Source organism: Periophthalmus magnuspinnatus, chromosome 5 (assembly GCF_009829125.3).
Source record: "Periophthalmus magnuspinnatus isolate fPerMag1 chromosome 5, fPerMag1.2.pri, whole genome shotgun sequence".
NCBI lineage: Eukaryota > Metazoa > Chordata > Actinopteri > Gobiiformes > Gobiidae > Periophthalmus > Periophthalmus magnuspinnatus.
Genome location: NC_047130.1, coordinates 18,778,163 through 18,805,718, shown reverse-complemented (window position 1 = coordinate 18,805,718; position 27,556 = coordinate 18,778,163). Strand labels below are relative to the sequence as shown.

Here is a 27,556-nt window from a genome sequence, read left to right as displayed (position 1 = left end):
CTCAGACTGAAAACACTCTGTTCCACCTTGTGATGTCATCATGTGGTAATACAGGAAGTGCTCCACTGTGTTTTTAAACTCCACACACCTTCTTTACAATCATTTGGATGATTTCAGCGCTGGAATTGCCAATGTCTACTGAACTAAAGGTAAAAGGTAGATGATAAGTACCACTTCATGACATCACAAGGTGGAACGGCGCATTTTGAGGTTTGGATATGTTACAGACTAATAATGCAGGATTACTCAAACATGTGTGAATGAAACAAAACACAACTCCAGGTGTGTTTTTGAAGAGGTAACAATATTATAACATGACTGAAAGCTCACAAGAGTCTATTTAGTCTAACATAGGACGTTTAAAATCCCGGTGTTCATATATAGAGTCGTTGTAGCACCCTGAGGCAGTAGACCCAGTCGGGAGGGAGTTGATGTGCTCTGATCCCGTTTCCCTCCAGTCTTAATATCCGGAGCCGTGAGTACGACATGGGCCCCTCCTCTCTGCAGAAACTGGTCAGGTTGAAATCTAAAAGTAGGAGAAGAACGTGAAAATCAAAAAATCACGCATGTAAATGTCACCAAAACCCACTTTACAAAAACAACTTCTCATTTTGGTTCAAAAGCAGGATTTTTTTTTTAACGTATTCTATCAAAACACCCAGAGGTCAAACATTTTGCTTTCTCTGCACTCACTTCCTCTTGGCTCAAAAGTTACAAAAAAAAATTCCCATTTTTATGCAAATTTTAGTAAATGTTAAAGAGGCAATATTTCTTTATCAATAGTAGTAGTTTATTTATTAATTAATATATTTATTAACAAAGGGCAGCCCTGGCGGAGTCCAACATGCACCGGGAACAGGTCTGACTTACTGCCGGCAATGTGAACACAGCTCCTGCTCCGGTCATACAGGGACCGGACAGCCCTTAGCAAAGAGCCCCGGACCCCATACTCCCAGAGCATTAAGAATTTCTAGGCGCAGCCAGGGGCCGGAGGGGGTCTGGTTTGGGAACCACAGGATTTCATCTCTGCTGTTTGCAGATGATGTTGTCCTGATGGCTTCTTCGAGCCAGGACCTGCAGCAGGCACTGGGGCGGTTTGCAGCCGAGTGTGAAGCGGCTGGGATGAGAATCAGCTCCTCCAAATCCGAGGCCATGGTTCTCGACCGGAAAAAGGTGGTTTGCTCTCTCCGAGTGGGTGGTGAGTCTCTGCCCCAAGTGGAGGAGTTCAAGTATCTCGGGGTCTTGTTCACGAGTGAGGGAAGGATGGAGCGGGAGATTGACAGGCGGATCGGTGCAGCGTCTGCGGTCGCTGTATCGGTCCGTTGTGGTACAGAAGGAGCTGAGCCGGAAGGCGAAGCTCTCGATTTACCGGTCAATCTACGTTCCTACCCTCACCTATGGTCATGAGCTTTGGGTAATGACCGAAAGGACAAGATCGCGGATACAAGCGGCTGAAATGGGCTTCCTCCGCAGAGTGGCCGGGCGCACCCTTAGGGATAGGGTGAGGAGCTCGGTCACACGGGAGGAGCTCGGAGTAGAGCCGCTGCTCCTACACGTTGAGAGGAACCAGCTGAGGTGGCTCGGGCATCTGCTCAGGATGCCTCCTGGACGCCTCCCTAGGGAGGTGTTCTGGGCATGTCCCACCGGGAGGAGGCCCCGGGGAAGACCCAGGACACGCTGGAGGGACTATGTCTCTCGGCTGGCCTGGGAACGCCTTGGGGTCCCACCGGAGGAGCTGGAGGACGTGTCCGGGGTGAGGGAAGTCTGGGAGTCCCTGCTTAGACTGCTGCCCCCGCGACCCGGCCCCGGATAAGCGGAAGAAAATGGATGGATGGATGGATGGATATATTTATTAATTCATTAATCCCCAACACCAAGCTTGGAATAAGGAATAAAGTGGAAGTACACTTTTCTCCATAGGGAAATTATTTGTCCTCTGCATTTGACCCATCCTTCGATCCCCCTCGTGCAGCCTGTCAGGAGCAGTGGACCCATCTCCAGATCTTGGTAAATGGTCACATTTTATTTAGCGTTTCCCACCTTCAAAACACACTCATGTACAGACACTGGGGGCGAGGTGGAACACGTATCTTGCCCAAGGACCCAATGACAGTGTTCATATGTGGGAGCAGGATTCGAACCACCAACCTTCGGATCAGTGGACAAAAACTTTACCAAATGAGCAATCGTCACCCCTATCTTGAGTTGGGCTTGGTCAGGACTATTTCAGCTGAAGGATTGGACTTTTGATGCATGTTTTGGGTTCGTGGGGTAAACCAGAACACCTCGAAGAAACCGATCTATTTAATCTATGTTCCTACTCTCATTGTCACAAGTTTTGATTCATGGTATGACATCAGACACAAGTGTTTTGGATTGGTTTCCTTCTTGGGGCTTCCTTAAAGGTGAGGAGCTCAGTGACGCGGGATGAGCTTGGCGTAGAGCCGATGCTTCTCCACATCAACGGAGGGTGTGGGAGGATGGGCTAAAACCTATAGAAATCTTAGGGAAGGTCACAACAGTCGTCATCTGGACACTGTTTTTACGATCAAAACATTTCAGAAGCCATTTTCAGATCAATTCAATTTGATTTATTTTTCACAATGGTTAATGTTACATAAGGCACATAAATACACACATACTCAAGCTTCAAGTCTCTATTGTACACATACATTTCTGTTCACATATGTATGCCAGTATATATGACACTGGGACAAACATGGACACCCTAAGAAGCTGTGTAAGATCTGTGGAGAGGCGAGCCTGCTTGCAAAAACTGTGTCCAGATGAGCATCACTGACCTTTCTCTACATTTGACCACGTACACATCTCTATATATCTGAACAATATCTCTGGACCAGCCTGGGAGTAATTTTGTATTATCTTTAATCCATTAGATGTGTGTAAAAATATGCAGAAAAGTCGTTGTAACAAAAGGACCCCATTCGGTTTAAGCCACATGTGAAAATCAGTTTCTCTTCTTTATGTTTTTCCTTAAAATGGGTTTGACAGCTGATGCTCATGAGCTGTGTCCAGTGGAATGTGCTTTGCTCCTTTGGCCCTGAGCGCACATACACACACACAGACGCACACATACACACACACAAACACACACACACACAGACACACATGTTGGATTTCTATGCTATGAATTTGACTCTTGTGAGCCTTAAGTCATGCTGTAATGTTGTTACCCCCTCAAAAACAGACCTGGAGTTGTTGTGTTTTGTTTCGTTTACACGTTTGAGTAACACTTTATCATTAGTCTGTAACATCTCCAAAGCTCAAAATACTCCACATTGTGATGTCACGAAGTGGTAGTTTTCAAGTTAACCTCTACCTTTTACCTTTTGTTCAGTAGAAATTGGCAATTCCAGGGCTGAAATCATCCAAATGATTCTAGTGGAGGTGTGTGGAGTTTAAAAACACAGTGGAGCACTTCCTGTATTACTACTTGATGACATCACAAGGTAGAACGGAGTGTTTTTTTTTTCAGTTTGAGAGAAGAACTAAGCCTAAATATGCAGGATTTCTATGTTAAACATGTGTGAATGAAACAAAACACAACTCCAGGTCTGTTTGTGATGAGGAAACATTATAACACAGATCGGAAAATAACGTATTATGGGCCCTTTAATCTATTTTGCTCCATATCTGAACTTTGAACCATATTGTTGATCTAATAATAAAAGATTTGCGAGTGTGTATACAGATTTGAGTCTCCATAATGTTTTAAATATCCACACACACATGCATACCCAGACAGACGGGAGAGTACTCACTTTATAAAGCCCTCACATCATCGTCTAAAGCTGCTGCTAACCTGGCTCTTACTGCAAAACGATCACTGTGAAAATGACTTCAGATGTCCACAATATAAACCCTGCTTCCAGTGGTTTTGACTGTTAATACTATAATATTTTAGTTTTCTATTCTGGATTTGGGTATGTTTCATTACCGATCTTGTTCGTTTTATTCTGCCAGTAGAAATCAGAAAAAGCACTTAAAAAGGAAGAAAAAAAACTGCACTGGTGGATATGTTTACTATGAATTTAAGAACTTTAATAAAAAAAATTGAAATAAATATTAATAGGCTGTACAAGTTCAGTGATCTAGGTCTAAGTAAATCAAAAGTGTTGATGGTCAGCGAACAACTTTCAAAACATTAATATTAAGCTGCATTCATGTTCTTATATGCGGGTGAAGTACTCAATGTTGCTACTTAAGTAAAAGTACAGATACAGACGTAAAACGTTACTCAAGTAAAAGTAAAAGTATCACATGAAAAAATCTAAAGTATTTCACACCAGTGTTGTTCATTTGTTAAAGTGTAAATGTATGGATATTGATTAAAAAATGATACATATTTTGGCCACAGTAGTACAGAACATAGGACATTTGCAAAATATAATATTAATGCATGGCCACAAGATAATATCACATTCCCATATGATATTATCTTGAGGGACCGATTTAATTATCACAAGGGATCAAGTATTATCTTTATTTTTTAATCTAAATATCTTGTGTGCTCCTGAAAACATATGTATAAAAATGATTATGTTCTCTCAAGATAATATATTTTCTATTTTTAATTTTGTAAACATTATTCTTCTCCTTTACATCATCTGCGGGGCTCTGTACAGTAGCAATGCCAATTAATTTCTTTTCTTATGAATTTGTGTATTTATTTTTTGTTTTGCTCAAAGCCGAAACTTGAAAGCAAAAACTTTATTCAGGATGTTTCCACAAACATGGTAAAAAGGGAGGTGTTCCGGGCAAGTCCCACCGGGAGGAGGCCCTGGGGAAGACCCAGGACAAGCTGGAGGGACTATGTCTCTCGGCTGGCCTGGGAACGCCATGGGGTCCCACCGGAGGAGCTGTAGGACGTGTCTGGCGATCCGGCCCCGAATGAGAGGAAGAAAATGGATGGATGGTAAAAATAATCCCTCAAAGTACTTTTTACTTTTCAGTTCTGCTCAAAAATGTAGTGGACTAGAAAGTACAGATACTGCTCTGAAATGTAGTTGAGTAATGACAAAAAATATCTGCTGTAAAATGTACTTAGGTCAAGCACAAATACTTAAAAATTGTACTTAAGTACAGTACTTTACTACGTGTACTTTGTTCCACGTAGTGGTAAGATACAAACACAACCTGTTGAAGTCACTTAACACATTCTTTTCACAGTGTAGTCACCCCTTACCCTGCCAGTGCCTGGTGTTTTACTTAGTGTTGGAGGAAGTACATAGACTTTAGTGGATTGTGTTTCTCGTTTCACCTGGCACCTGTCAGATGGCACCTGTCAGAAGTGCAAAGTGTTCTGGTAAAGTTTGCCTTACTGAAGACAACAGCAGCTGTAGGATCAGGCTGTACTCCGAACCGATGAGGATCATGTTAACACAGACAGAATGTAGTAAGATTTAGTACTGAATGATGGAGACTGGCTTGGTTTCACTTTGAGACTCATTTTTTCCCATTAAAGGCGCCGTATTTGATTTTTACGGTCTTAAAAATGTGAAAAACAGAACAACTTCATTTGTAGCAGTTTACATGTGGTATAAACTTAATCTGCACTTTTCAGATGGATTCCGAGCATCTTAAATATTCACAGCGATCAGTTTCTAAGTGCTTTTCACACTTTCAGAGGCCAGAGTGCCGTCACAGTAATTCTAATTACAACTAGCATGCTAACCATACACTTGACGATTCTCGGACGGTAAAACGCTGTATAATTAGATGCAGACAGCTCACGAAAGACCTCATTTCTACCCTTGTTTGCTGCTATTGCACTGATATTCTTTATATTTATTCAGTTTACTTATTGTAGTCCCTGTAGTAATATGACCCGTCCCTCACCTTCAAACACCTATAAAACACCCACCTAGACAAAGGGAGAACATGTTAACTTAAGGAATTGAACCCTGAACCTTCTTGCGGTGAGGTGAGAGTGCTTACCACCAACACAGCCATGGGTATAAAGCGCAACAGTCCAGCCAACTTTGAAGTCCACTCTGGTTTTGGAAGTAAATTTTCCACTAATTCTTTCCGCATAGACTTTTCGAGGAAGAGTACAAAGGCACATAAAATAAATGTAGGTCTTGGTGGTCATTACTTACCACATACCTGATTAACCCGGCAAGATTTCAGACTTTTAATTATTATTTATTTTGAAAGTCTATGGGAAAAAATGGGAAGTTTAGTCCAAAGGTTCATCTGGTCTTCCGTTTTAATTTGTTTTAATAGATAATTTTTTCAGACCAAGGTTTAGTTTGTTTTCATGCCTGACAGTTTGGACAGCTCACTAGCGCTCTTCCTCAGAGTGGTCATGTGATGCTGTGACATGTAACAGGACTATTAACTTAACCAAAAATTAAAATTCAAGACCTGCGCATATTAATGTTGTGGATCCAAACATCATGTTCACACGAGAAGAGGCCAAGGAGAACAAACTGGCCTTTTTAGATTGAGCAGTAATAATAGGAGAGGACCGGTGTCTCCAGGTAGAAGTCTTCAGGAAGTTCACACACACTGACCAGTACCTGCTGTTTGATTCACACCATCCACTGCAGCACAAACTCGGAGTTATCTGTACTCTACAACACAGAGCTCAAGTGGCGCCCACAAACACAGAGGGAAAAGTGAATCAAGAACATCACATGGAGAAAGCCCTCTCTGCTTGTGAATATCAAAAGTGGGCCTTCTATAGATCTAAGAGAGCTAAAAAAAAAACTAAAAAAAACAGGACAACAGGGAATCTGAACCTAGAAGCAAAGGTGTCACCATTCCTTACACAGCAGGTGTGTGTGAAAAACTTCAGAGAATTTTAAAACAGTATGACATTCCAGTCTATTTCAAATCTACAAGCACTTTAAGACAAAACGGGTTCACCCTAAGGACAAAACCCCGAGCCATAAACAAAGTCATGTTGTCAACTCCATTCAGTGTAGTGAAGAGTGCAGTGAGAAGAAGTGGAAGTGGAGAAACTAAACAGCTACTCCATAAGAGGATGTACCAACACCGACGTGAGAGCTCTTCTGGACCACAGTCTGCTGTACATCTCTATCTCAAAGACACTAACCACTCCTTTGAAGATCTTAGCCAGAGAAAATAAATGGTTTAAGAGGGGAGATATAGAAGCTATTTATATTAGGAAAGACAAACCTTCCTAAAACAGGAGTGGGGCCCTGAGACATAATCTCTCCCCCATCTACAACTCCATCCTCAGACCCAGAACAAAGAGAACAATAGCAGGGTCGTTAAATGTTGAATAGGGTCGTTTAAGATGAAACTGGAGACAATAGCTGTTTACAGTTTCAGTGTAGTCAGCCCCTCCCTTCAGATAGATATACTGTCCTGAAGAAGTCGGACTGCAGATGGCGCTGTCGTTCTGCCTTCACCAGTAGGAAGACAGCGCCAAAAACAAACTAAACCTTTGTCTGTTAAAAATAATCTATTAAAATAAAAGAATTGCAAGTTTACATCCAGGAGGTCACTGTTGCTCCATTGTACTTATGATAAAGGTGAATCCAGGACAATAATCGGCCACATTTTTGCAAACTTGTTTTGTTTTTCTAAAGGAGAAGGAGGAGAACACAACAAGTGAAAGCAGATGATTGTTTGTCGATGTGGTATAAATCTGAAAAAGGAAAAATAAATGCAAGAGTTTACTTAAAGGTGCACTGTCTTAGATGGAGGGCCACCTGCTGTCATAAAGAACTTATTGCTTCGCCTGAAATGTTACACAGTCTGGCATTAAACTTATCTTTCTCGCATCTAGTCAATTACAGGATTTTTATAGCTTAAAAATACCTTGAGAGTCGGGTCGCCTCTCTATAGATCTTTGGTTGTCTGCGTAGAGATACATAAACTAATGAAATGTATGTAAACTACTAATTTTGAAGAAAGTAATGGAAGATTGTCTAAAAAAAAAATCGTTCTCTAATTATTCTGGCATTTAGCAAATAGAAATAATTTTGATAATCCTAACTAAAGATTAGTCTGATTTCTTGTCAGACAGTGAGAAAAAAAAAGCAAATGTGTCTTTTTGAATGGGAAAAAAGTCCTTAAAAAGTAACAACTACTAAAAATTAATAGGAAGCTACAACCCACGAGTAGCCGGCCACTAGTGTGTCTTGGTCTCTACATCAGTGGGTTAAAATCACTGAAAATTACTGCAGATAATCCAAGCTCTCGATGTTCGAATGGGTCAGTTCAGATGGAAGCATCACAGTTTCCATTGGGTGAGTCTCCTCGCATCCGGGCGTGGAGTAAAGTGTTTGGACAGTTGTTTTTGGAATGAACACCTCCCAGCGCTGAACTAAATCTGAGGCTGCAGGAACAAACCGGGACTAGATTCATCGAAATGCGTCTATGACTTATTTTGTTTTTGTTTGTTTCAAATTTTACTTCCTGATTGGAAATCATGACATCACAATAGGGAATTCCATAACTATTACCGCACAACTATCTCATACACTGACTGAAATTATTAAGCGACAAATAAAAGTACAATAAATAATGTTTAAAGTCTCAGAATAAATGTGTTTCTTGTGTGTAAATTGTACTGAGCTTTTGGATAGAATTCTTCCTACAGTGTGATTTCATTAATATGTTTTAGAGCGCTCTACTTCCTGTGATTTTCAACTTTTTTTTTGCAAACGACTTCTTGATTGCAGGGGCAGCGCCAAAGGGGTCGAGGGGCACTAATCTCCCTTAGAAAAGTCAATCCACCCTCATTGTTCACCCAAAGCTTTTACCTTTGTCGTACTCTAAGAAAGCTTGCATTTTCACAAACCTGACTCTGATTTGGTCTGGAGGAGGGCCTCTTCCCGCTTGTTTCCATGGAAATCTTGTTCCTTTGGATATAATATCCCACAGTGGAATAAAACATATTTATCTCCATACAGAATGTTCCTGGTTTTATGTCTGGTTTTAACTTTCTGTTTCTATGGAATGGTATGGTACACTTTTATTTAGACAGGGACAGTGGACAACATTACATTGACCTTAAAAAACAGGAAATATGTAAGGTGCCAGATTATAGCAAAAAACTAAGTTCCACCTGTAGTCCCTGGACAGGCTGTTAAGTAAGAAGAACAGTTTGGTGTAGGTGGATGAAAGACCTGTAAACATATGGTACATACATCAAAAAACAACACAACTCGCCCTTCAAATATGCCATTTCTAAAAACATTCAGTTCACACACACACATACACAACCATACCATCATACAGGCGATGTGCCACCTCCAGAAAGTTACACACTGTACCTGCAAACAACAACAACAGATCGTGTATAATGTAAAACAAGACCTCTACAAACGCTTCTGAAATCCATGTGACTTAAGATTAAGCGGTTCATATTTCAGTCTCCTCTTAAGTGTTAACTCTCCTGACGGGTTTAAAACTTTGAACTTTGAACAGTATCGCAAATCTAATTACACTTCCAATGCCCTTCAGTTCATCAGCCTCTATAACCTTCAGAGATACAGTTTTTCTTTTCTGTCTGGTTAACATTATGTCACAAAGTGCTCCCCTTCTCCATAGATATCCCAGTATAAGATTTATGTCATAAATACCACCATTCTTTCTCATCAAAGCTGTCTGTCAAATCTACTGGACCAGCCTGAAGCTTCAAACACCAGACACGAGGTAGTTTAAATAGAACAGCATGTGCTTCTCCTCCACATCTGGCTCTGCGCCCTCACTCCAGATGTTTTCAGACCACGTTTCTCCTTCCAAACCCCAATTCCCTCACTATCTCACCATCACGCACCCATCCTTCTGTGTTTGAAGGCTCCAGGGCTGTATTTTGTACCCTGACAGACATCCCCACATGGTGCACCACAGCGGGGTTAAGGTGTCGCCCTCTGCTCTGGTTCAAGCCACACTCTGCTATAATGAGGTACAGTAAAAGTGAGGGAGTGTTTTCACAGAGCTGAGGGACACAGCATGTACCCCGGGTCGCATACATGTTAAAATTCCAGTCACCATTTTGGGATTTGGGCCAAAACAGTGTGTGGAACTATAACAACATGGAAGATTGGTGTGAAAAGGTCATAGAGTCAAAAGTTCTCAGTTTAGGTATGCACCATATCTCCCCTTTATTGTTTATACAACCACGTCCAGGTAAAGTTAGCGATGTGTCATGCTCAAGGACACAACAAGAGCATTCTGGTCAGAGCTGGGATCAGAAGTGAACCTTTCCTGAAGCTTTAGAATGATCTTGAGCTGTATCAGAGCAAGTATACGACACATAGACTAGTATACACCCATGGACCACTGTGGAACCTACTGGACCACTGAGGGATTACACAGATATAAGGCCACATGGGAATATAACAGAAAGTACAACCAGTTTTTTATCATGGTCGTGATATCGGAATTGCTATTAAGTATCAAGTGAATTCCTTAGTATTGAAATCGAGTTTGAAATTTGAGTACAGTGGCAACAATGTATAACAATAGACTAAGAATTCAGGGTTAACAAGTTGGGTGAAGTGTCTTGCACAAGGACACAACAACAATATGAACTAGTTGCAGCTAGGATTGCAGCTAAGATTCTAGTATTTTCTGATAAGTTATTATTATTTTGGTAGCGTGAACATGGGCTGCAATGCAATGAGAATTTACTGATATCACAATATTGACTGATGCAATATCCATAAAGCAAGAAAATATATATTGCTTGGATAAGGTTGTTCAGTTGACAGTTTATTATTATTAACATTTTTTAATCATGGATTTCATTTTTATTCTAAAATCTGTCTTTGTTTTGGTGTGACAGTTTTTTTTAGTAAATTAACTCTTTATATTTCCTTGTAGTTTGACTGAGGTTACTACTATATATGCCTGCTGTTGGTGGAAATATCACAATAATATTGTGATGACAATATTTTTCACTTTCAAATCACTAAACACGCTTTACATCAAGGAACCACTCACACATTCACTCACACATTCATACACCAGTGTACAAGTTAGTGTGACGTCACCCCTAGCGTTCTGCACCAGTCAAATGAAGCTCATTGACGCTAGCAGTTTTAGCGCAAATTTGGAGTCAAGTTCCATATTTGGAATTCTGACCACGAGTATCATAGCAACCAAAGAGCCAATCCGGAGCGAGTCTGTTGAAGGTAACGCCCCTTTTTTCAATAGAGAGCGAATTGGAGTCAGAGTCGATGGAGCCGGAAGCGCGCCCATGCCCACTTCTTATTCGGAACGTGGCGGCTATGGCTTAGCTATGTCCATTTATATATATACAATCTACGGTCTTGCTCAAGGACACAACGACAGGATTCAAACTGCGGGAGCTGGAGTCGCATCGCCAAACTGTGCGTCAGTGCCCGGTCAACCAGTGATGTTTATGTCGAGAGCGAGATTCGAACCAACCAACTGAGCTACTGTCGCCCCCAGTCATCTCATACTGCATTCTTCCTCGTACGGTCCTAGCGTGTACCTCACCTTGTATGTGGTTGGCCTCCAGGTAGAGGTACTGCAGACTGGTGGGCACCGGGGGCGTGGTGGTCAGCTGGTTGTAGGAAAGGTCCAGTTCGATGAGACTGGACAGGTTGAATGCGTTCGGGTGGATCTTGGGGCTGTGGAGGGAGCAGTGACCCAGGCGGAGGTACTTGAGGTCGGGGTAGGGGCTGAAGATGTCCTGGTCCAGGGAGGAGAGGGTGTTGTTGGACAGGTACAGCTGCTGCACTGCGCGAGGCAAGTGCTTTGGGACGGACTTAAACTGGTTTCCACTCAGGTCCAGAAGGTTCAGGCTCAACAGACCTGGAACACAAAACAAGAAATATACAACTGAACTAAATATTTTTCCATTTTAACTCCAATTTTTATGTTTAACTCAGAAATGACATATTTTAATAGTACGTTTTTTACCATATATTACAAAGCTACTTCCATAAGTGCATAATTTTACATTTAAAACCAAAATCGAAATGAACATTTTAATCCCAAGGGCCCAGAAGCTATATTTGCTCAAGCGGTAATAGTAGTAGTGGTATTTGCAGTAGCAGTAGATATATCGGTAGATGAAGCCGTAGCTGTAGTAGTATTTGCAGTAGCAGTAATAATACTAGTAGTAGTAATAATAGTTGGAGCAGATGCAGTAGCAGCAGATGTAGCGGTAGATCCAACAATTGCAGTAATGGTAGTAGCAGAAGTATTTGTAGTAATAGTAGTAGTAGAAGTATGTCCTGTACTAGTAGTAGTTTTTGCAGTAGTGGTAATAGTAGCAGTAGTAGTAGTAGTAGTAGTAGTAGTAGTAGTAGTAGTAGTAGTAGTAATAGTAGTAGTAGCAGATGCAGTAGCAGAAGTAGCAGTAATAATAGTAACAGAAGTAGCAGTAATAGTAGTAGTAGTAGAAGTATGTGGTGTAGTCGTAGTAGTAGTAGTAGTAGTAGTAGTAGTAGTAGTAGTAGTTTTTGCAGTAGGAGCAGATATAGCGGTAGATGTAGTAGGAGCAGTAATAGTAGTAGAGATTTTTGCAGTAGTAGTAATAGTAGCAGTAGCAGATGTAGTGGTAGTAGCAGAAGTAGCAGTAATAGTAGTAGCAGAAGTATTTGCAGTAATAGTAGTAGTAGTAGAAGTATGTGGTGTAGTAGTAGTAGTAGTTTTTGCAGTACTGTTAATAGTAGTATTTGCAGTTATAGTAGTAGTAGCAGTAGCAATTTTTGCAGTAGCAGCAGATATAGCGGTAGATGTGGTAGTAGCAGTAATAGTAGTAGTAGAAGTAGAAGTAGTAGTAGTAGTAGTAGTAGTAGTAGTAGTAGAAGTATTTGCAGTAGTGGTAGACATTTTTGCATTAGTAGTAATATTAGCAGTAGTAGCAGAAGTATTTGCAGTAGATGAAGTTATATTTGATGCAGTACAGTTTCACTTTACTTTTCACTTTTTCACTTGGTAGAAAAGGTTTAGATGAAGAAGTGGTTAAACTTAAAATCCAGAACTGAATAAGAGACAACGTGTCCCACATCAACCCAGAGCAGGCACAATGGGTCAAATGAAACGTGTCTCAAGTTAATACTAAACGTACGGCTCAGAGTCATTTCAACTGGAAAAAAAAATCATCTGGTTGTGTTTGTTTCTGTTGACAAAAAAAACACTGAAGAGACACAGATTGTTTTTGTTTCATGTGGAAAGACGCAGTAATTACAGAGATATTAAACACAAACCAAAACAAAACATCTGCATTTTGACACTTAAAGGGCCCATGTTACACTCTTTTCTGATCTATGTTTTAATGTTGTTTCCTCATCACAAACATACTTGGAGTTGTGCTTTGTTTGATTCACACATGTTTAACACACAAATCTTATTGAGCACTTCTCTCAAACTGAAAACACTCCACCACCATCATGTGATGTCATATGGTAATACAGGAAGTGCTCCACTGTGCTTTTAACCTCCAATCAGCACTAAACAAAAGGTTAAAGGTACCTGTTAAACATGTATGAATGAAACAAAACACAACTCCAGGTCTATTTATGATGAAGTAACAACTTTATAGGCAAGACAAGTTTATTTGTATAGCACAGTTCCTACACAAGGTAATTCAAAGTGCTTTATAGTGCTTTATACATGGCTTCAAGTTCTCAAGAGTCAATTTTGTGTAATATAGGACCTTTTAACACCTAAACTCCACCCACAACTGCATTTCAAATAGAGCTGCTAAACTGGGCAGTACTAAAGAAGACAGTGATGGTGGAGGAACAGTGTGATTGGTCTAACACAGACATGGGTAAACTACGGCCCGAGGGCCACACATGGCTCTTTGGGTTTATTAATTCGGTCCACTGAACATGACCAAATTATATTAAAATAGGTAAGGGTAAACCTTGTTCAATTTACCTTTCCCCTGTAATGCCACCGTTTCCCCAAAAGATGGCGGACTTCAGCTACATCAGCCTTGTTTGCGTTTGTTACTCTCTTATTCTCTTATCAGCCCTTCTGCAAAAATGGGCTTATCAAAGAAAAGAAAAGTGGATAGTGAGTGCCGAGTGTTTAATATTAAAAACAAAATATTTTTTCACTGAAGTCCGATCAAAGGCTGTATGCCTAATATGCCAAGAAACTTCACGGTCTTCAAAGAGTATAATCAGCCGGCACTTTGCTATGAAGCACGCCAACTACACTAGCAAGCAGTCAATGCAGGAACAGGCAACTACAGCTCAGAGGTTGGCAACCAATTTACAGATTTGATTAATGCATTTGGAAAACAATTTGTACAATGGGTCTTGCATATTCATGCTTTGCTACATCTGTAATATATATATATATATATATATATATATATATATATATATATATATATATATATATATATATATATATATATATATATATATATATATATATATATATATATATATATATATATATATACATACATACATACATACATACATATATATACATACATACATACATATATATACACACACACACCCTGGCCAGGCCTCTCTGTCAAATTTTAGAACCCACTGTGGCCCATGTGACCACCCCAGTCTAACAGGTGTCCACACTTCAAACGCCGCCCCTGCAGCCAGGTGTTTGTGGTGAAGGGTAAATGATTACATTTTTATATAGCGCTTTTCCACCTTCAAGGCTCTCAAAGCCCATTGACACACACATTCATACACCAGTGTACACAGACACTGGGGGTGAGGTGGGTTAAGTGTCTTGCCCAAGGTCACAACATCAGCAGCTGTGGGAGCTGGAATCTCACCGCCAACTGTGGGTCAGTGGATCTACTCGCTCAACCAATGATGTTTATGTCAAGAGCAGGGTTCAAAACACCAACCTTTGGATCTGTGGACAAATGCTCTACCAACTGTCACCCCCACAAACACCTGGCTGTAATCATGGCAGTCCTGTGTGATGTCACCAACTACTGGAAATTTCAGAGACCTTTGGAGGCAGCATAAACTTAAATTTAGGTTTTTTACCAGAAAGCTGCAAATTTCCCTAGTTTACACTGAACTAGCCAATAAAATGACAACAGTAGATGATGCGATTCAGAGGAGTGACACTTTAAACTATGGGCAGTTTAGAATGTCCCATATTCTGTCCCGTACCTGAAAAGTCTCCCTCTGACACAGTCTTGAGCCGGTTCCCCTGTAGCAGCAGGACACTCAGTCTGTGCAGTGCGGAGAGGGCACTGGCTCCAATGGTGCTGATCCGGTTATGGGCCAGTCTGAGCTGCCGGAGCCCCGTAGGCAGACCCCCGGGGATGGACTTCAGGTGGTTGTGATTGGCAAACAGGTACGTCAGCTCCGTCTGGTTCTGGAGCAGGTCCTGGTCCAGGGATTTGAGCAGATTATGGTCCAAAATGAGCCAGCGCACACCAGTGGCATTAGAGAAGAGAGAGGGGGAGAGGGACGAGATGTTGTTGCCCTGGGATACAAGAAAATATATTGATTATTTATACTAAAAATGTCAATGAACCAGGGCGTAATATGTAACTTTTCTGGACTTAACTTCTTGTCTCCATGGAGATGTTATTGCTCTGCTTGGAATTATAATTTAGATCAATAAAGCAGACTTACTCTGGCACATTCCACCAAAAATAACATCTCCATGGAGATGAGTCAGTAGTGAACCCTCCACCAGAAAATTTACTTAGAGCATCTTTTATAAACTTATATGAGCAAACCCTGACCTGGACTTATTGCATTATTTAGTTTACATATAATAACTTTTACTCACTGCAAAAGAGAGGCTTGTCTCTCCGCAGATCTGACCTGTAACTTGGTCTAATGGCTTTATTTCAGACTCCAGTGGGTTCATATAGAGCGTTTAAAAACTGGCCGAAGACAAACACAACAACAATAGTCTATGGGCGAGCCAAACCACATGCTTTGTGAAAACTTTACAAAGATAAGTGGATCTGGAGCCGTATCATGTCTCCAACGGTTTCACAGGGCGTGATTGACAGGTGAATTAAAACAAACATAGCTGCTTATAAGTAGAAAAAAACATAAAGGACTGAGACACAGCACAGGTTTTTGCAGACTCAACATTCGTATATATTTTGAATAGAATATAGTTTGTTCTGAATGTTATGGAAATTTTTGAAAAGAGACGACATCTGCATTTGAGAAACACATGAGACTGTGGCTGGACAGTCTCAAGTCTGGAGAATTTTCACTCTTTTCACTCTAGTCCAGACATGGGCAAACTATGGCCTCACATAACCCTTTGGGTTTATTAATCCAGCCCATAGAAAGTGACCAAATTATATTAAAATAGGTAAGCGTAAACCTTGTTCAGTTTACCTTTTCAATAAGTTGTTGATCTTTTGACACTTGATGAAACTGAATGTGAATATTTCTGCTGTGTTTATTTAACTGAAATTTAATAAATGAATTATTAATTTAATTAATGCATTTGGAAAACAATTTGCTACATGTTACTGGCCAAATCTCTAACACACACACACACATATATATATATATATATATATATATATATATATATATATATATATATATATATATATATATATATATATATATATATATATATATATATATATATATATCTATTGTGAGACCTGAAGGAGCTTCATAAGTTTATACACAAAGTTTCTGATCATAGTGTTTAGTGTGGGAAGGTTATTCTGCATAAACATTAAACTGGCATCATTAAAATATGAAATGCAACCTGCAGCTTCTTAAATGCACTCTGTAAGTGCACCACAGGGGGGCAATATAGAGTTGTATGCAGTAAGCTTTAAACCATAGATTGTGTATATAAATGAACACAGCTGAACAGCGTTGCTAAGCGCCTGCTACCGCTAAACCAACCATGGGCGAAAAGGGGGCTTTTCCTTCAACAGCCTCGCTCCGGATTGGCTCTTTGGTCGCTATGAAACATGTGGTCAGAATTCTAAATATGGAACTTGGCTCCAAATTGGCCCCTATAACTGCTCTAGCCTCGATGAGCTTCATTTGACTGGAGTGAATGCTATGGGTGATATCACTAGGGGTGTGCAAAAATATCAATATGCTTAATTTAATGATACTGTATTGATATCATGGTCTGCTGTATCAATATATTTTTTGCATATTTTATCAACTTATTCTGTCACAGCAATGCAATTGTGTGACTTGTTTAGAGGAAAGAAATGTTTATGCAGAACATTTGACATTTGATTCACTGTTTTGATGATTAAAATAGTTGTATTTCATATTAGCTTTGCATGGACAGTGGTTTAACATAGACTTTTAGTATCATAGTTGGTATTTAGTAGACATGTTGTGATCCTTCACAGCCGTTAAACTGCACATGTCCCTGTTACATGTAAATGTGGAGCCCATATAAGCTGTGGATGAATAATATTGACAAATGAAGCAGTTTGATGTTTTCTTCTAGTTAGTCACATGCACTAAACAAAATGCACTTGTTATGTCCATTCACAGTAAACATAAGATGAATCTATCATTAATGTTTATTTTGTGAAAATGGTCACAAAAGCCTATATTATCACTGAATCATATCGAATCGATTGGAAATATATTCTTATTGTATTGTATTGAATCGAAAAAGTACTGTATCAAGATATGTATCGTATTGTGGCCTATGTATTGTATCAGCAAAATCTTAATAATACCCAGCCTTAGACGTCATTTAGTCCACTTCTTTATACAGTCTGCGCTTTTCATATTACTTGCGCACGTATGGAATTTCCATGGCAACATATCAGCTTGTGCAGTACTGCCTCTGAATATCATCATCCTAAAGATCACTCCTGATGATCTGACCAAGATATTTGACCTTATCCAAAGCTGCTAGCACACAGGAAACACAGTCTTTAGCCACTCCTTCGTCCTCACCACCATCACCATGTGTCTATGTCCCATCATGCACCTGTCCCCCCTTGTCTCACCCCTTTTGTCACAAGAAATGGTTGATTGTCTCTGTGTTTCTGTGAAGATAAATAGTTAATATCATCCTGTGAACCATTCCAATCACCAAAATGCCAACAAAAAGTATTTATAACACTTTATAACTTTGTCAATTAGGCTTCAAACACTATTGCAACATGGAACTGAATATACTAACTCCAGCCAGAAGGGGTCAGTAACGGGTGGATTCTTTTATTATTAGACTAACAGTGTAAAACCACTGCGCCCCCTACCTGTATAAATAAGTACTGTGTCCGGTCTGGCAGTGTCTCAGGTGTGTTAGAGAGCTCCTGGTAGTCACAGTAGAGTGCGGTAGGCCACTGTATGGGACACACACACTGGGCGGGGCAGGGATGGGGGCTGTTGGCTCTGAACCAGGACAGGTCTATGCTCCGGCCCTGCAGACTCATGACGCTGGGTTCTCCCAAAACTCGGTTGATCCAAAGAGGTACGCCACCGTAGTCCATGTTCTCCGCTCTGGTGCTCCAGACTGGACCCAGGAGGGACAGGAGGGAGAGGGCGAGACAGAACAGCAGAGACATGGGAAATACCTGGAAGAAAGTGAAAATGTAGAATGAATTTGAAAGCTACAGCGAGTGAGATAAGCTAGTAACACATTATGTACGAAGAATAATGGTGTTTCTTCATCACAAACAGTCCTGGAGTTGTGTTTTGTTTCATCCACACGTTTAACACACAAACCCTGCATATTTAGGAGTTCTTCCACCTTGTGATGTCATGTGGTAATACAGGAAGAACTAGAATACTATCATCCAAATACTAGAATCATTTGGATGATTTCAGCCCTGGAACTGCCAATCTTTACTGAACTAAAGGTATAAGGTAGCTGTTAACTTGAAAACTACCACTTCAAGACATCACAAGGTGGAACAGAGCATTTTGAGCTTTGGAGATGTAGACAGACAAATAATAAAGAGTAACTCAAATAAAAACACAACTCTAGGTATGTTTTTGAAGAAGTAACAAAATTATAACATGGTTTAAAGCTCACGGGAATCAGTTTTTCATATAGGATCTTCATTTAAGTATTTCTAGTACACTATAACCTCAATAACACACATTTTATTGTGTAGCAGACCTAAAATTTGTGCTCCAAGTGTTTTTATAGGTCCAGTGGTTCTGTCAAATCTATGTAAATCTATGCATCCATCTCAAAGACTCGTGGTATTGCTACAAATATGCTACAAATTGGCCTTGGTGAAACAGTTTGGACACCTCTGCAGGCAAAAAACATCTCCCTAGAGAGACAAAGTGGCAGACCCCCCCACCAGAAAAGTTAGACAGAGCACCTTTAACAAACCGATACTAGCCTAAAACCAAAATAGATACAAGAGAGACTGTCATATTTCATTTCTTCCCCAACAACTGAATCCTCTTAGTCCAGTACTGTCCACTACTTGCGAACATTTTCAGTCTCAGTTTACGCAATTTTGTCCTTAGCTTGAACTTGAGCATTTTTCCCCTTTGCCAACCCTGAATCCCACATGATCAGCAGCAGAGCCATACGACATTGCACCTATTGAAATGAATGGGAATTGCACTTACCTCCGTATATGCAGTTAAAGACTTAGATTTTCGTTCTGGAGCAGTCAGTTTTACCTGTGTGTTTAGCCAGTATCTGTGAAATTCCGTTTTACCCTCTACCCTCTACCCTCGCGCCTCTCTCTCACTTTTTCCTCTTAAAACATCTTGAAGGCACAAACTTGTAGGAAAAAAAAAAAAACACTGGCACTGGGCCCACAAGCTGTAAACCCCGTTATAAATGAAGACATATATTAAACGTGTATAATGCATTGCAAATGGACAATGGTTTTTGGATAAGCAGAGTTAGTATTGCGAGCTTTCGATCCACTAGGCACCTGGGAGCCAAACAGACCATTTCAGTGATTTTCTCCTTGCAACAAAGTCAAAGATGCACTATGTAACTTTTCTGATTGGGTATGACCTGCTTGTCTCCACGGTGATGTTATTAAGTTCCACAATATGGCATAAACATATCTATCTTGCATAATTTCCAGGATAAAACATGCATTCTTATTGTGAGTGATTTTCTTCTTGTAATAAAGCTAAAGGTGCACTATGTAACTTTCCTGCTGTCTCCATGGAGATGATAGGATATTGATTTGCCTGTATGTTCCGCAATGCAGCACAAGTACCCTCATATTTATCTTGCATAGTTTGATTCCAGGCTCAAAAAAAAAAAAATCCTTCAACAGAGACATGCATTCTTACTGTGAATGCACTCGCCTGTCCACAGACCTGACCTTTAACTTGACCTGTTGCTGTCAAATGTTAGTCTCTGTGAAAGAGCGATGCCAGTTCATACAGTGGAACATTCTAGTCAGCGCAATCACATCTCCGCGGTGACCCCTCCACCAAAAATTTGTGTATCTTTAAAGTAAAATGTCAAATCAATTCAGTCAGATATTTTTGCAGGCGCTAATTTTAGGGTGACGTGTTTAAATCACAACAAATTTGGCTACGGAATCCTCTTTGGAACAGTGTAATGTCCTCACAAAAATGTCTGAATATGAAATGTGCATTTTGTAGAGCAACGTATTGAGAAATATGATGTGCAAAACTTTTCCAGATTGGTTTATAAGTAAAAGCAGAGTGTCTTGGGAGAACATGGGCACGTTATGAAGGAGGGGATCAGTGAGAGGAGAGCTCCGTCTAGTAGAAAAAAAGGGAATTACAAGAAGGGGAATACAGTTTGGAATTACACAGAGCTGACTCAAGAGGGCCTTCTCGCGTTGTTGGGAAAAAAACTAGTTTGTCTATCGGCAATTGAGCTGAAAAAGTGTGTGCAGTATAAGTAAATTGTTCAGCATTAGTATTATCAATGGTAATTCACAAGTTAATTAGCCTCACAATGAGATCTGTTATTTTGCTTTGTCTCGAATGTTTTACAGTATGGCATTACAATTCATATTCATATATTGCTGCAAATACTGATACAGACCCAAATTCTCCTGCACGCTCTTGTCGCTATTAGCAACAATCTGCAAAATATATAGATTTAAGTATTAAAGGTCCTATATTACGCAAAATTGACTCTTGTGAGCTTTTATCCATGTTATTTATAATGTTGTTACCTCCTCAAAAACAGACCTGGAGTTATGTTTTGCTTCATTTACACGTGTTTGAGTAACACTTTATTATGAGTGTTTTATTATGAGTGTTTTCAGAGAGAAGAACTCAGCCTAAATATGCAGGGCTTGTGTGGTAAACATGTGTGAATGAAACAAAACACAGCTCCAGGTCTGTTTGTGATGAGGAAACACCATTATTGCATCTGAAAATATGAGGCCTTTAATCTACACAGTGTATTTTATTTCTTTGTTCAGGTGCTGGTTTAAGATAGCAAGATAAAACTTTATTGCATATCTAAATGATCCAAATTTGTTGCACTATGTAACTTTTGTGTTGGAGTTTCCACTATCATCTTTTCTCCATTAAGAGGTTAATGCTTTGCCTGGAATGTTTCACAATATGGTTTTAAACATATTAAACTGTCTTTATTTATCAAACTACAGGTTCATTTTAATGCTTTGACAAACATGTGTTCTTACTGAGCTGAGGCACTTCTCCATAGATCTCGACTGTAACTTGGCCTGGCTGCATCACCTGCGTCTCTCTATGGAGACATTTAAGATGAAAGCGTTACTGTGGAACATTCTATCCAGGCAAAGCAAGTCCAAACAAGTCCATGGAGACTAGCAGGTCCACTAGAAGTTACACAGTGAAGCTTTAGATGGGGCGATATGTGGCAGACTTGTTAGACTAATAGTGCATTGAGGAGGTGCTGCTGATGTGTTTATGAGAGCTCTGCACATTTAAACATGTGTGGGTTTATTATTAACTGCAACATTTATAAGTCTGCTGTTAAAAAAGCGTTTTACGAGCTCGAGTTGTGGAACTTTGCAGGAAATTAATCTTAAAGAGGGGGTATTAAGCCAAATGTTTCCTCATCAAAACATGCCTGAAGAGGTTTTAGATGTCATCCATGCATGTTAGAGTAATCTTGAGACCTCTCCCGGGCACTTTTCAAACCCTCCTTATGCTTGGCTGTAAGATTCTGCCCAATGCCCAGTCCGCAAGCTTACGTCCATGCGCCCATACAGTTATTTTCTATAAAAATACACAAAACAAAACACTACAACTTAACAAACCTGATGCGATGTGCAGTAGTTTCATTAGCGGGATGCATGCAGATTGTAATGTGATAGCGCTCTGAAGGGGGAGTGAGTTAACATGGAGAGCAAAGGGAGCAGGAAAAGAATAAAAGGTCATATATTGATCTAAATATGTTAGGTGTTAGCAAGTGTAAAGTGTAAAGTCCCTGGAGTTGATCAGTGGAACCTTTATTTATCCCACAGAAAGAAAAATGTTGTAAAATGAAGTAGAGCAACAGAAATAAGAAAGTATCAAAAATATTCATCAGGTTGTAATTGTTGTATCAGGGATGATCCAGGATTTCTAAAAAAGAGGGAGAACCAATCAGCCAATCAGCCAGATCATTTCTGTTTGTGAGTAGATCCTAGGACTCACTGTATTATAACAAAAATCAGTGTTTTTAACCGTATTCATTTCTGCTGCCTCACATCTGTACTAGATAATATTGGCCTGCTGTAATGTAGCTAGTCCATTACATTACACAGGCCTAAACTTAAAGTGAACATGTAGGAATGGCAATACGCAAACAAGTTTAAAATGTTTATGAATTAATTGAAAAGGTTTTGCAGTTAAAGTGGCCTGTAACAAAAGACATGAGTATAAGTGCATTGAATTGTTTGAATTTTTATTTACCTATGTTGGCCATGTGTCTCAATTCAACAGTTGTACACTTTGCCAGGTTTTATATTTTGTGAATGATGTGGATAGAAATGTAATTCACACAATTGAAATATTGTTTTCCTCCTGGCTAAAGACCATATTCAGTGTTGTAAATGGAGAAATTCTACCCCCTGCTTTCAACATTTTATGAATTAATTTAAACTATTCTACTCCTCCCTGCAATTGCTTAAGTCGCTCTGTGCCAAGAAAATGTTGTATTCAATGTCTCAGGTCCTTTTGTTTTAATTTTGTTCTTATAATCCAAGTATAATGTGCTCTTTTTTATGTCTTACAAAAGCTGTATTCCCCACATTATTTGTTTATATGTCATTACCTCTGCAAAATATTGTAACGATAACGTTTAATAAAAAAATTGAGAAAAAAAATTGAACGGAGAGAGCCACCTACGTCACTTCCGCCGCGGCCAGACCTGTCCCATTTCTGTGCACCCGACAAATGCGTCCGACGGATATGCCCTGCGTTTCCAGCGTTCCAATGGAGATCAGCCGTGAACGAAGCGTGCATCCGAGCACACTTCACACTCTGCTTTATCCCATCATGCACCGCGCGTGACTTCTGCTACAGAAAAAAGAAAAGAAAATGGAGAGCCTTTCACAGTACACGTTTAAATGTAAGTACTGGCTTAGGTCCCCTACTACAGTGCAACATGAAACTGTTAAAATGTGAATACAGATGTGTATGAAAGACATGTAGCTCCCCCTCAGTGAAGTCCTGTTCATTTGTGCTTACAGTCACTTCTGTGTACCTCACCAAACAGTGGCGTTATCCCTCACACTTGTATATTAGTGTAGCTGTCGTAATGTTGAATAGTCGTCCTTATTTCAGAATATTCTTTTGTGATTAGGGAGCAGAGAGCAGACGGCAGCATTTATCCGGCTGAGGGGGGAGAACGGGCACCTATTCACCGGGGCCAAATTCTCCGCTCGCGCTGCTTGGAAGTAAGCCTAAACGCACAGCGATAAAAACACTGCTATATACTCCAAGATCATATAAGAAAGACCCTAGAGGGACAGAAGAGTTGTCCTTGCTGCCAATTTAATACATTCACATCTGTACATTTGTGGATAGTAATGAGTTAACCTGGATTCCCCTATTTCTTTCTGTACTTCTGTGATCACTAACTGATGGCCCCAAAGATGCTCATCAGAGAAAATATACTGCAATCACAATGGACTACTGAACGTGCCTTCCTCAGTAGACTAACACAAAACGCGGTTATTATTCATTTTATAATTCATTATTACTACCTTCTTTACCGAAAAACTGTCAAAAATATAGTAAAAAAGACAGAATGAACTACATAAATTAAAGTATAGAATGAGCTGCATAGTAATTGAACACATTTTTTCAATAACACTAGGAAATCTATAACAGTCTTTTAGGACATTCTGAATTTCTATGTATTATAAGCTGCTGTATTCATAATAGGGTAAATTGTGAATGTTTTTCTGTATGACTCAGGACAATACTGCAGAACCTCGGCCTGGAGGGAAAGGTCACGCCCCTTCAGGCCAAAAGAAAGTGGGAAAATTTACAAAAGAAATATAAAGTATGTACATGATCTTAATGCATTCCATTTTTTATTTGTACAAATAAACCCTTGTGTTCATCTTGTATTAAAATGTATTCTGTCACAGGTTTGCAAGTGTCCAAATATAGAAGGAGTGATGGGGAAGGCCACTGCTGAAACTTGGCCCTGGTTTGTCCTCATGGATGAGGTGTTGGGGCAGAGGCCCTCGATCAACCCCCCTGTCCTCATCGCCTCCATCTCTGAGGACACACCAGGGCCAAGTACTGCCAGGCAGAACTACCAGCGGCTGGAGCTGAAGCTTGTGCAGAAGCAGCAGCAGGAGGAAGAGGAGCAGCTGAAGCAGGAACAGCTGGCGCAGAAGCAGGAGCAGCTGGAGTTGAAGCAGGAGGAGGAGGAGCAGCCGGCGCAGCAGGAGCAGCTGGTGTTGAAGCAGGAGGAGGAGGAGCAGCTGGCGCAGCAGGAGCAGCTGGTGTTGAAGCAGGAGGAGGAGCAAATGGAGCTGAAGCAGGAGGAGCAGCAGCTGGAGCAGAAGCTAGAGGAGGAGGAGAAGCTGGAGGAGGAGGAGGAAGATGACGACGAGGAGCAGGAGCAACAGCAGGAGCAACAGCAGCAGCAGCGGCGGCCATTGAGACAAGGGCAAGGAGCAATAAAAAGAGAGCGGGAGAGTGAAATTATAAAACTGTACAGGGAGGACTTGAGGAGACAGTGGGAGCGAGATGAGAGGGAGGCAAAGGAGAGGAAAGAACGCTTTGAACGCTTGTTTAGTTTACTGGAGAAATTGGTTGACAAAAAATAAACACTTTGATTTTGAAAGATTTATGAGTGTTTAAATATTTACATGTATCAATATGATATTTCTTTAACAAAGGAACACAAAGTACAATGTACAATATGTAATTACTTAAGACACTAAGGTTTATTGATTTGCACTTTGAATGTTACTTGAGTGTGCCAGTGCCATGTTTAATCATCAAGACACACTTCCAGGGACCATGAAACGTCTCTGCCTGGACCAACTTGACAGTACTGGGCTCAAGCATCTTATGGCTGGTAAGTGGGGCTCTCATACCGGGTGCTGTTCCACTGTCCACTGCATTGTTTGTCGGCTGGGTTTGCAGGGCTGGAGCAATAGATGACTGGCATGGAAAGAATAGTGATAGTACTCCTGCTCATGCTACATCACATCTTTTTACAGTTAGTGTTTACAGGTAATAACCCTGAAACACTTTAAATAATAATTAGAAACTGTTGCTATTATGTAAATACCTAGACATAATCATGGTCCACGGGAACCTCCTCCAGGGCAAACACCTCAGCAGACAGCTGGTCCCGCCACTGTGTTTCAGCAAGAGCCTCAACTTCATACTCCCCCTCATCCTCCACTACATTTTCCTCTGGCTCGTCCTCCAGTTCCACGATGTCTCCTGCCCCAAGACAGATGTTGTGGAGGACAGCACAGGCAGTGATGACCTACAACCAGAAAATATGATTTAGTCTTTCACAATCACATATGTGATGCTATTTAACATGTCACTTACAAGTGGTGCAAAACTGTGGTGGATCTCCAGCACTTGAAAAAAGATGGCCCTGAATCTTGTTTTCATCATGCTAAAAGCACACTCAATAACTGAGTGTGCTTTGGAGTGATGGAAATTAAAGCGCTGGGCTCCCACACCTTGCACTGGCTGCTTGTAGGGAGTGATGAGGGGGAGTGGATGCTGGAGACAGGGGTACCCTCCATCTGCGAGGATGAAGTGCCCTGGAGGAGGATACAGGCCTCTCTGGTAGAGAGGACTGTGTCGTAGGACCGTTGCGTTGTGGACAGAACCAGGCCACCCCACGTAGGTGTCTATGAAGCGGCACTGATGGTCACAGACAGCCTGCAGAATGATGCTAGGAAATGGTTTCCCGTTTCTGTAGTACTGACCATCAAGGCCACTGGGTGGCTTGATTCTCACATGGCAGCCATCTATTGCCCCAGCTGCTCTTCTAAAGGCCCTGTGCCTTGCCAGCTCTGCAAATCCACGGGTTACTGCTTCAAGATCTTCATCACTGTTAGGGAGGTGAATGACTTTGTGACGAAGGGCCACCACCTCGTGAGTGATCCTGCGGACGATGCGGTGGACAGTGGAGCGGGGTATCCCAAACACTCTGGAGACCACCCGGTATGATGTCCCTCTTGCCAGCCAGAAGAGGAAGACCAGGACCTCGAGCTCAGCACCCCATCCATATCGTCGGTCCTGTTTGAGAAGGCGCATTAGTGCTGCCAAGGATTCCCTGCTCAGCCGAAAGTCAGGCCATGTGTCTTGATGATTGAAAAACCTTTCCAGCACTGCCACACTCCGGTTTATTTTGCAGTATTTTCCTCTGGGCTAGTTTGGAGAAACAAAAAAGTGACATTGAATGAAGGAAAGCACAGTTATTCCCAGACAATAAGAATAATAATACATTATTATCATTAGAAATGATTATTGCAATAGTAAGATGAAATGAATTGGCTGGCATCTGAGGTAAACAGCGCCCTTTACTGGTATTAAAGTAGTTTAACCACAGATCAAATTAAACCTGGCCCAAATACAGAATCGTTAAACTGCAATATCCCACTTCATTTGAAGTGTTCTCTGGTTGATTATGACTATGAATATAAAAATGATATTGGTTACCTCTGCCTCTATTATAACGTTTTAACACTATATTGTGTTATTTATGTAGTAGCTACATTTGGGCCAATTAACGTTATATTTGCCTATTGATATTCAAAGGGAAAGATTAATTCCTTACTTCACTCAGTCCTAACAGACATAAACGGCTGCGACGACGACGACGACACCTTGACTCTTCTTCTATTAAATAATGAAAAATTAAAAATAAAACGCTAATTATTTCGGAGTCCATTTTACACGTTTAGGTCGTAAGTCAACAGCCGTATGGTTTATTAATCAGCAGCAGTCACGGTTTCTAGTCGACGCAACGTAAGCTACGTAACGTAAACGCACAAACAGCGGTTGACGTACGCTACGTGATGTTGGCCTGTCCCATTTTAGCACGGCCTTTGCGCCCGACGGAGGCTACACGGAGGAGTATATTTCGTCGACCGGGTATTTCGAACGGTACTAGGAACGGTACTACGAACGGTACTACGTATGGTACTACGAATGGTACTAAGAACAATGCAACCGTCGAAAAGGGACACGGCTGTTGTCTGGCTTCTTAGGTGTTCCAGTCT

General features: G+C 40.7%; 3 protein-coding genes across 5 annotated transcripts; 1 reads left to right on the top strand and 2 right to left on the bottom strand.

Moving 5' to 3' along the window:
• Window positions 1-206: 206 nt before the first annotated feature.
• On the bottom strand, window positions 207-23,360 carry zgc:113307 (uncharacterized protein LOC553753 homolog). 2 transcript variants are annotated; one of them, XM_055222189.1, is made up of 5 exons: window positions 23,187-23,360; window positions 18,155-18,472; window positions 15,090-15,408; window positions 11,467-11,784; window positions 207-526 (listed from the first exon to the last, which is right to left on the bottom strand). In XM_055222189.1, exons 1-5 carry the CDS (start codon window positions 23,301-23,303, stop codon window positions 375-377), a joined length of 1,224 nt encoding a protein of 407 aa, XP_055078164.1. In that variant the 5' UTR covers window positions 23,304-23,360; the 3' UTR covers window positions 207-374. The 2 variants fall into 2 exon arrangements, with proteins under 2 accessions (XP_055078164.1, XP_033822969.2); XM_033967078.2 differs by lacking the exon at window positions 23,187-23,360 and adding an exon at window positions 22,115-22,163.
• On the top strand, window positions 23,304-25,143 carry LOC129456284 (uncharacterized). 2 transcript variants are annotated; one of them, XM_055222193.1, is made up of 4 exons: window positions 23,304-23,409; window positions 23,644-23,737; window positions 24,261-24,348; window positions 24,437-25,143. In XM_055222193.1, exons 1-4 carry the CDS (start codon window positions 23,379-23,381, stop codon window positions 25,124-25,126), a joined length of 903 nt encoding a protein of 300 aa, XP_055078168.1. In that variant the 5' UTR covers window positions 23,304-23,378; the 3' UTR covers window positions 25,127-25,143. The 2 variants fall into 2 exon arrangements, with proteins under 2 accessions (XP_055078168.1, XP_055078169.1); XM_055222194.1 differs by lacking the exon at window positions 23,644-23,737 and having other exon boundaries at window positions 23,352-23,409.
• Window positions 24,437-27,556, bottom strand: LOC117371542 (uncharacterized). The gene is made up of 3 exons (XM_033967243.2): window positions 27,112-27,556; window positions 25,869-26,702; window positions 24,437-25,800 (listed from the first exon to the last, which is right to left on the bottom strand). The coding sequence occupies exons 1-3, from the start codon at window positions 27,223-27,225 to the stop codon at window positions 25,597-25,599; spliced, it is 1,152 nt and encodes a 383-aa protein (XP_033823134.2). The 5' UTR covers window positions 27,226-27,556; the 3' UTR covers window positions 24,437-25,596.

What these genes read in the sequence shown, in the direction of transcription:
- zgc:113307 (XM_055222189.1), bottom strand. Translation starts at nt 23,303, where the DNA reads ATGCACGCTTCGTTCACGGCTGATCTCCATTGGAACGCTGGAAACGCA. An exon ending in CACAGTACTTATTTATACAG is followed by an intron (nt 15,409 to 18,154) that starts GTAGGGGGCGCA and finishes CTTGTATCCCAG; the next exon opens with GGCAACAACATCTCGTCCCT. An exon ending in GTCAGAGGGAGACTTTTCAG is followed by an intron (nt 11,785 to 15,089) that starts GTACGGGACAGA and finishes TTTGTGTTCCAG; the next exon opens with GTCTGTTGAGCCTGAACCTT.
- LOC129456284 (XM_055222193.1), top strand. Translation starts at nt 23,379, where the DNA reads ATGGAGAGCCTTTCACAGTACACGTTTAAAT. An exon ending in TTCACAGTACACGTTTAAAT is followed by an intron (nt 23,410 to 23,643) that starts GTAAGTACTGGC and finishes TTTTGTGATTAG; the next exon opens with GGAGCAGAGAGCAGACGGCA. An exon ending in ATTTACAAAAGAAATATAAA is followed by an intron (nt 24,349 to 24,436) that starts GTATGTACATGA and finishes ATTCTGTCACAG; the next exon opens with GTTTGCAAGTGTCCAAATAT.
- LOC117371542 (XM_033967243.2), bottom strand. Translation starts at nt 27,225, where the DNA reads ATGGACTCCGAAATAATTAGCGTTTTATTTTTAATTTTTCATTATTTA. An exon ending in GTCTGTTAGGACTGAGTGAA is followed by an intron (nt 26,703 to 27,111) that starts GTAAGGAATTAA and finishes TCTCCAAACTAG; the next exon opens with CCCAGAGGAAAATACTGCAA. An exon ending in ACCACAGTTTTGCACCACTT is followed by an intron (nt 25,801 to 25,868) that starts GTAAGTGACATG and finishes TTCTGGTTGTAG; the next exon opens with GTCATCACTGCCTGTGCTGT.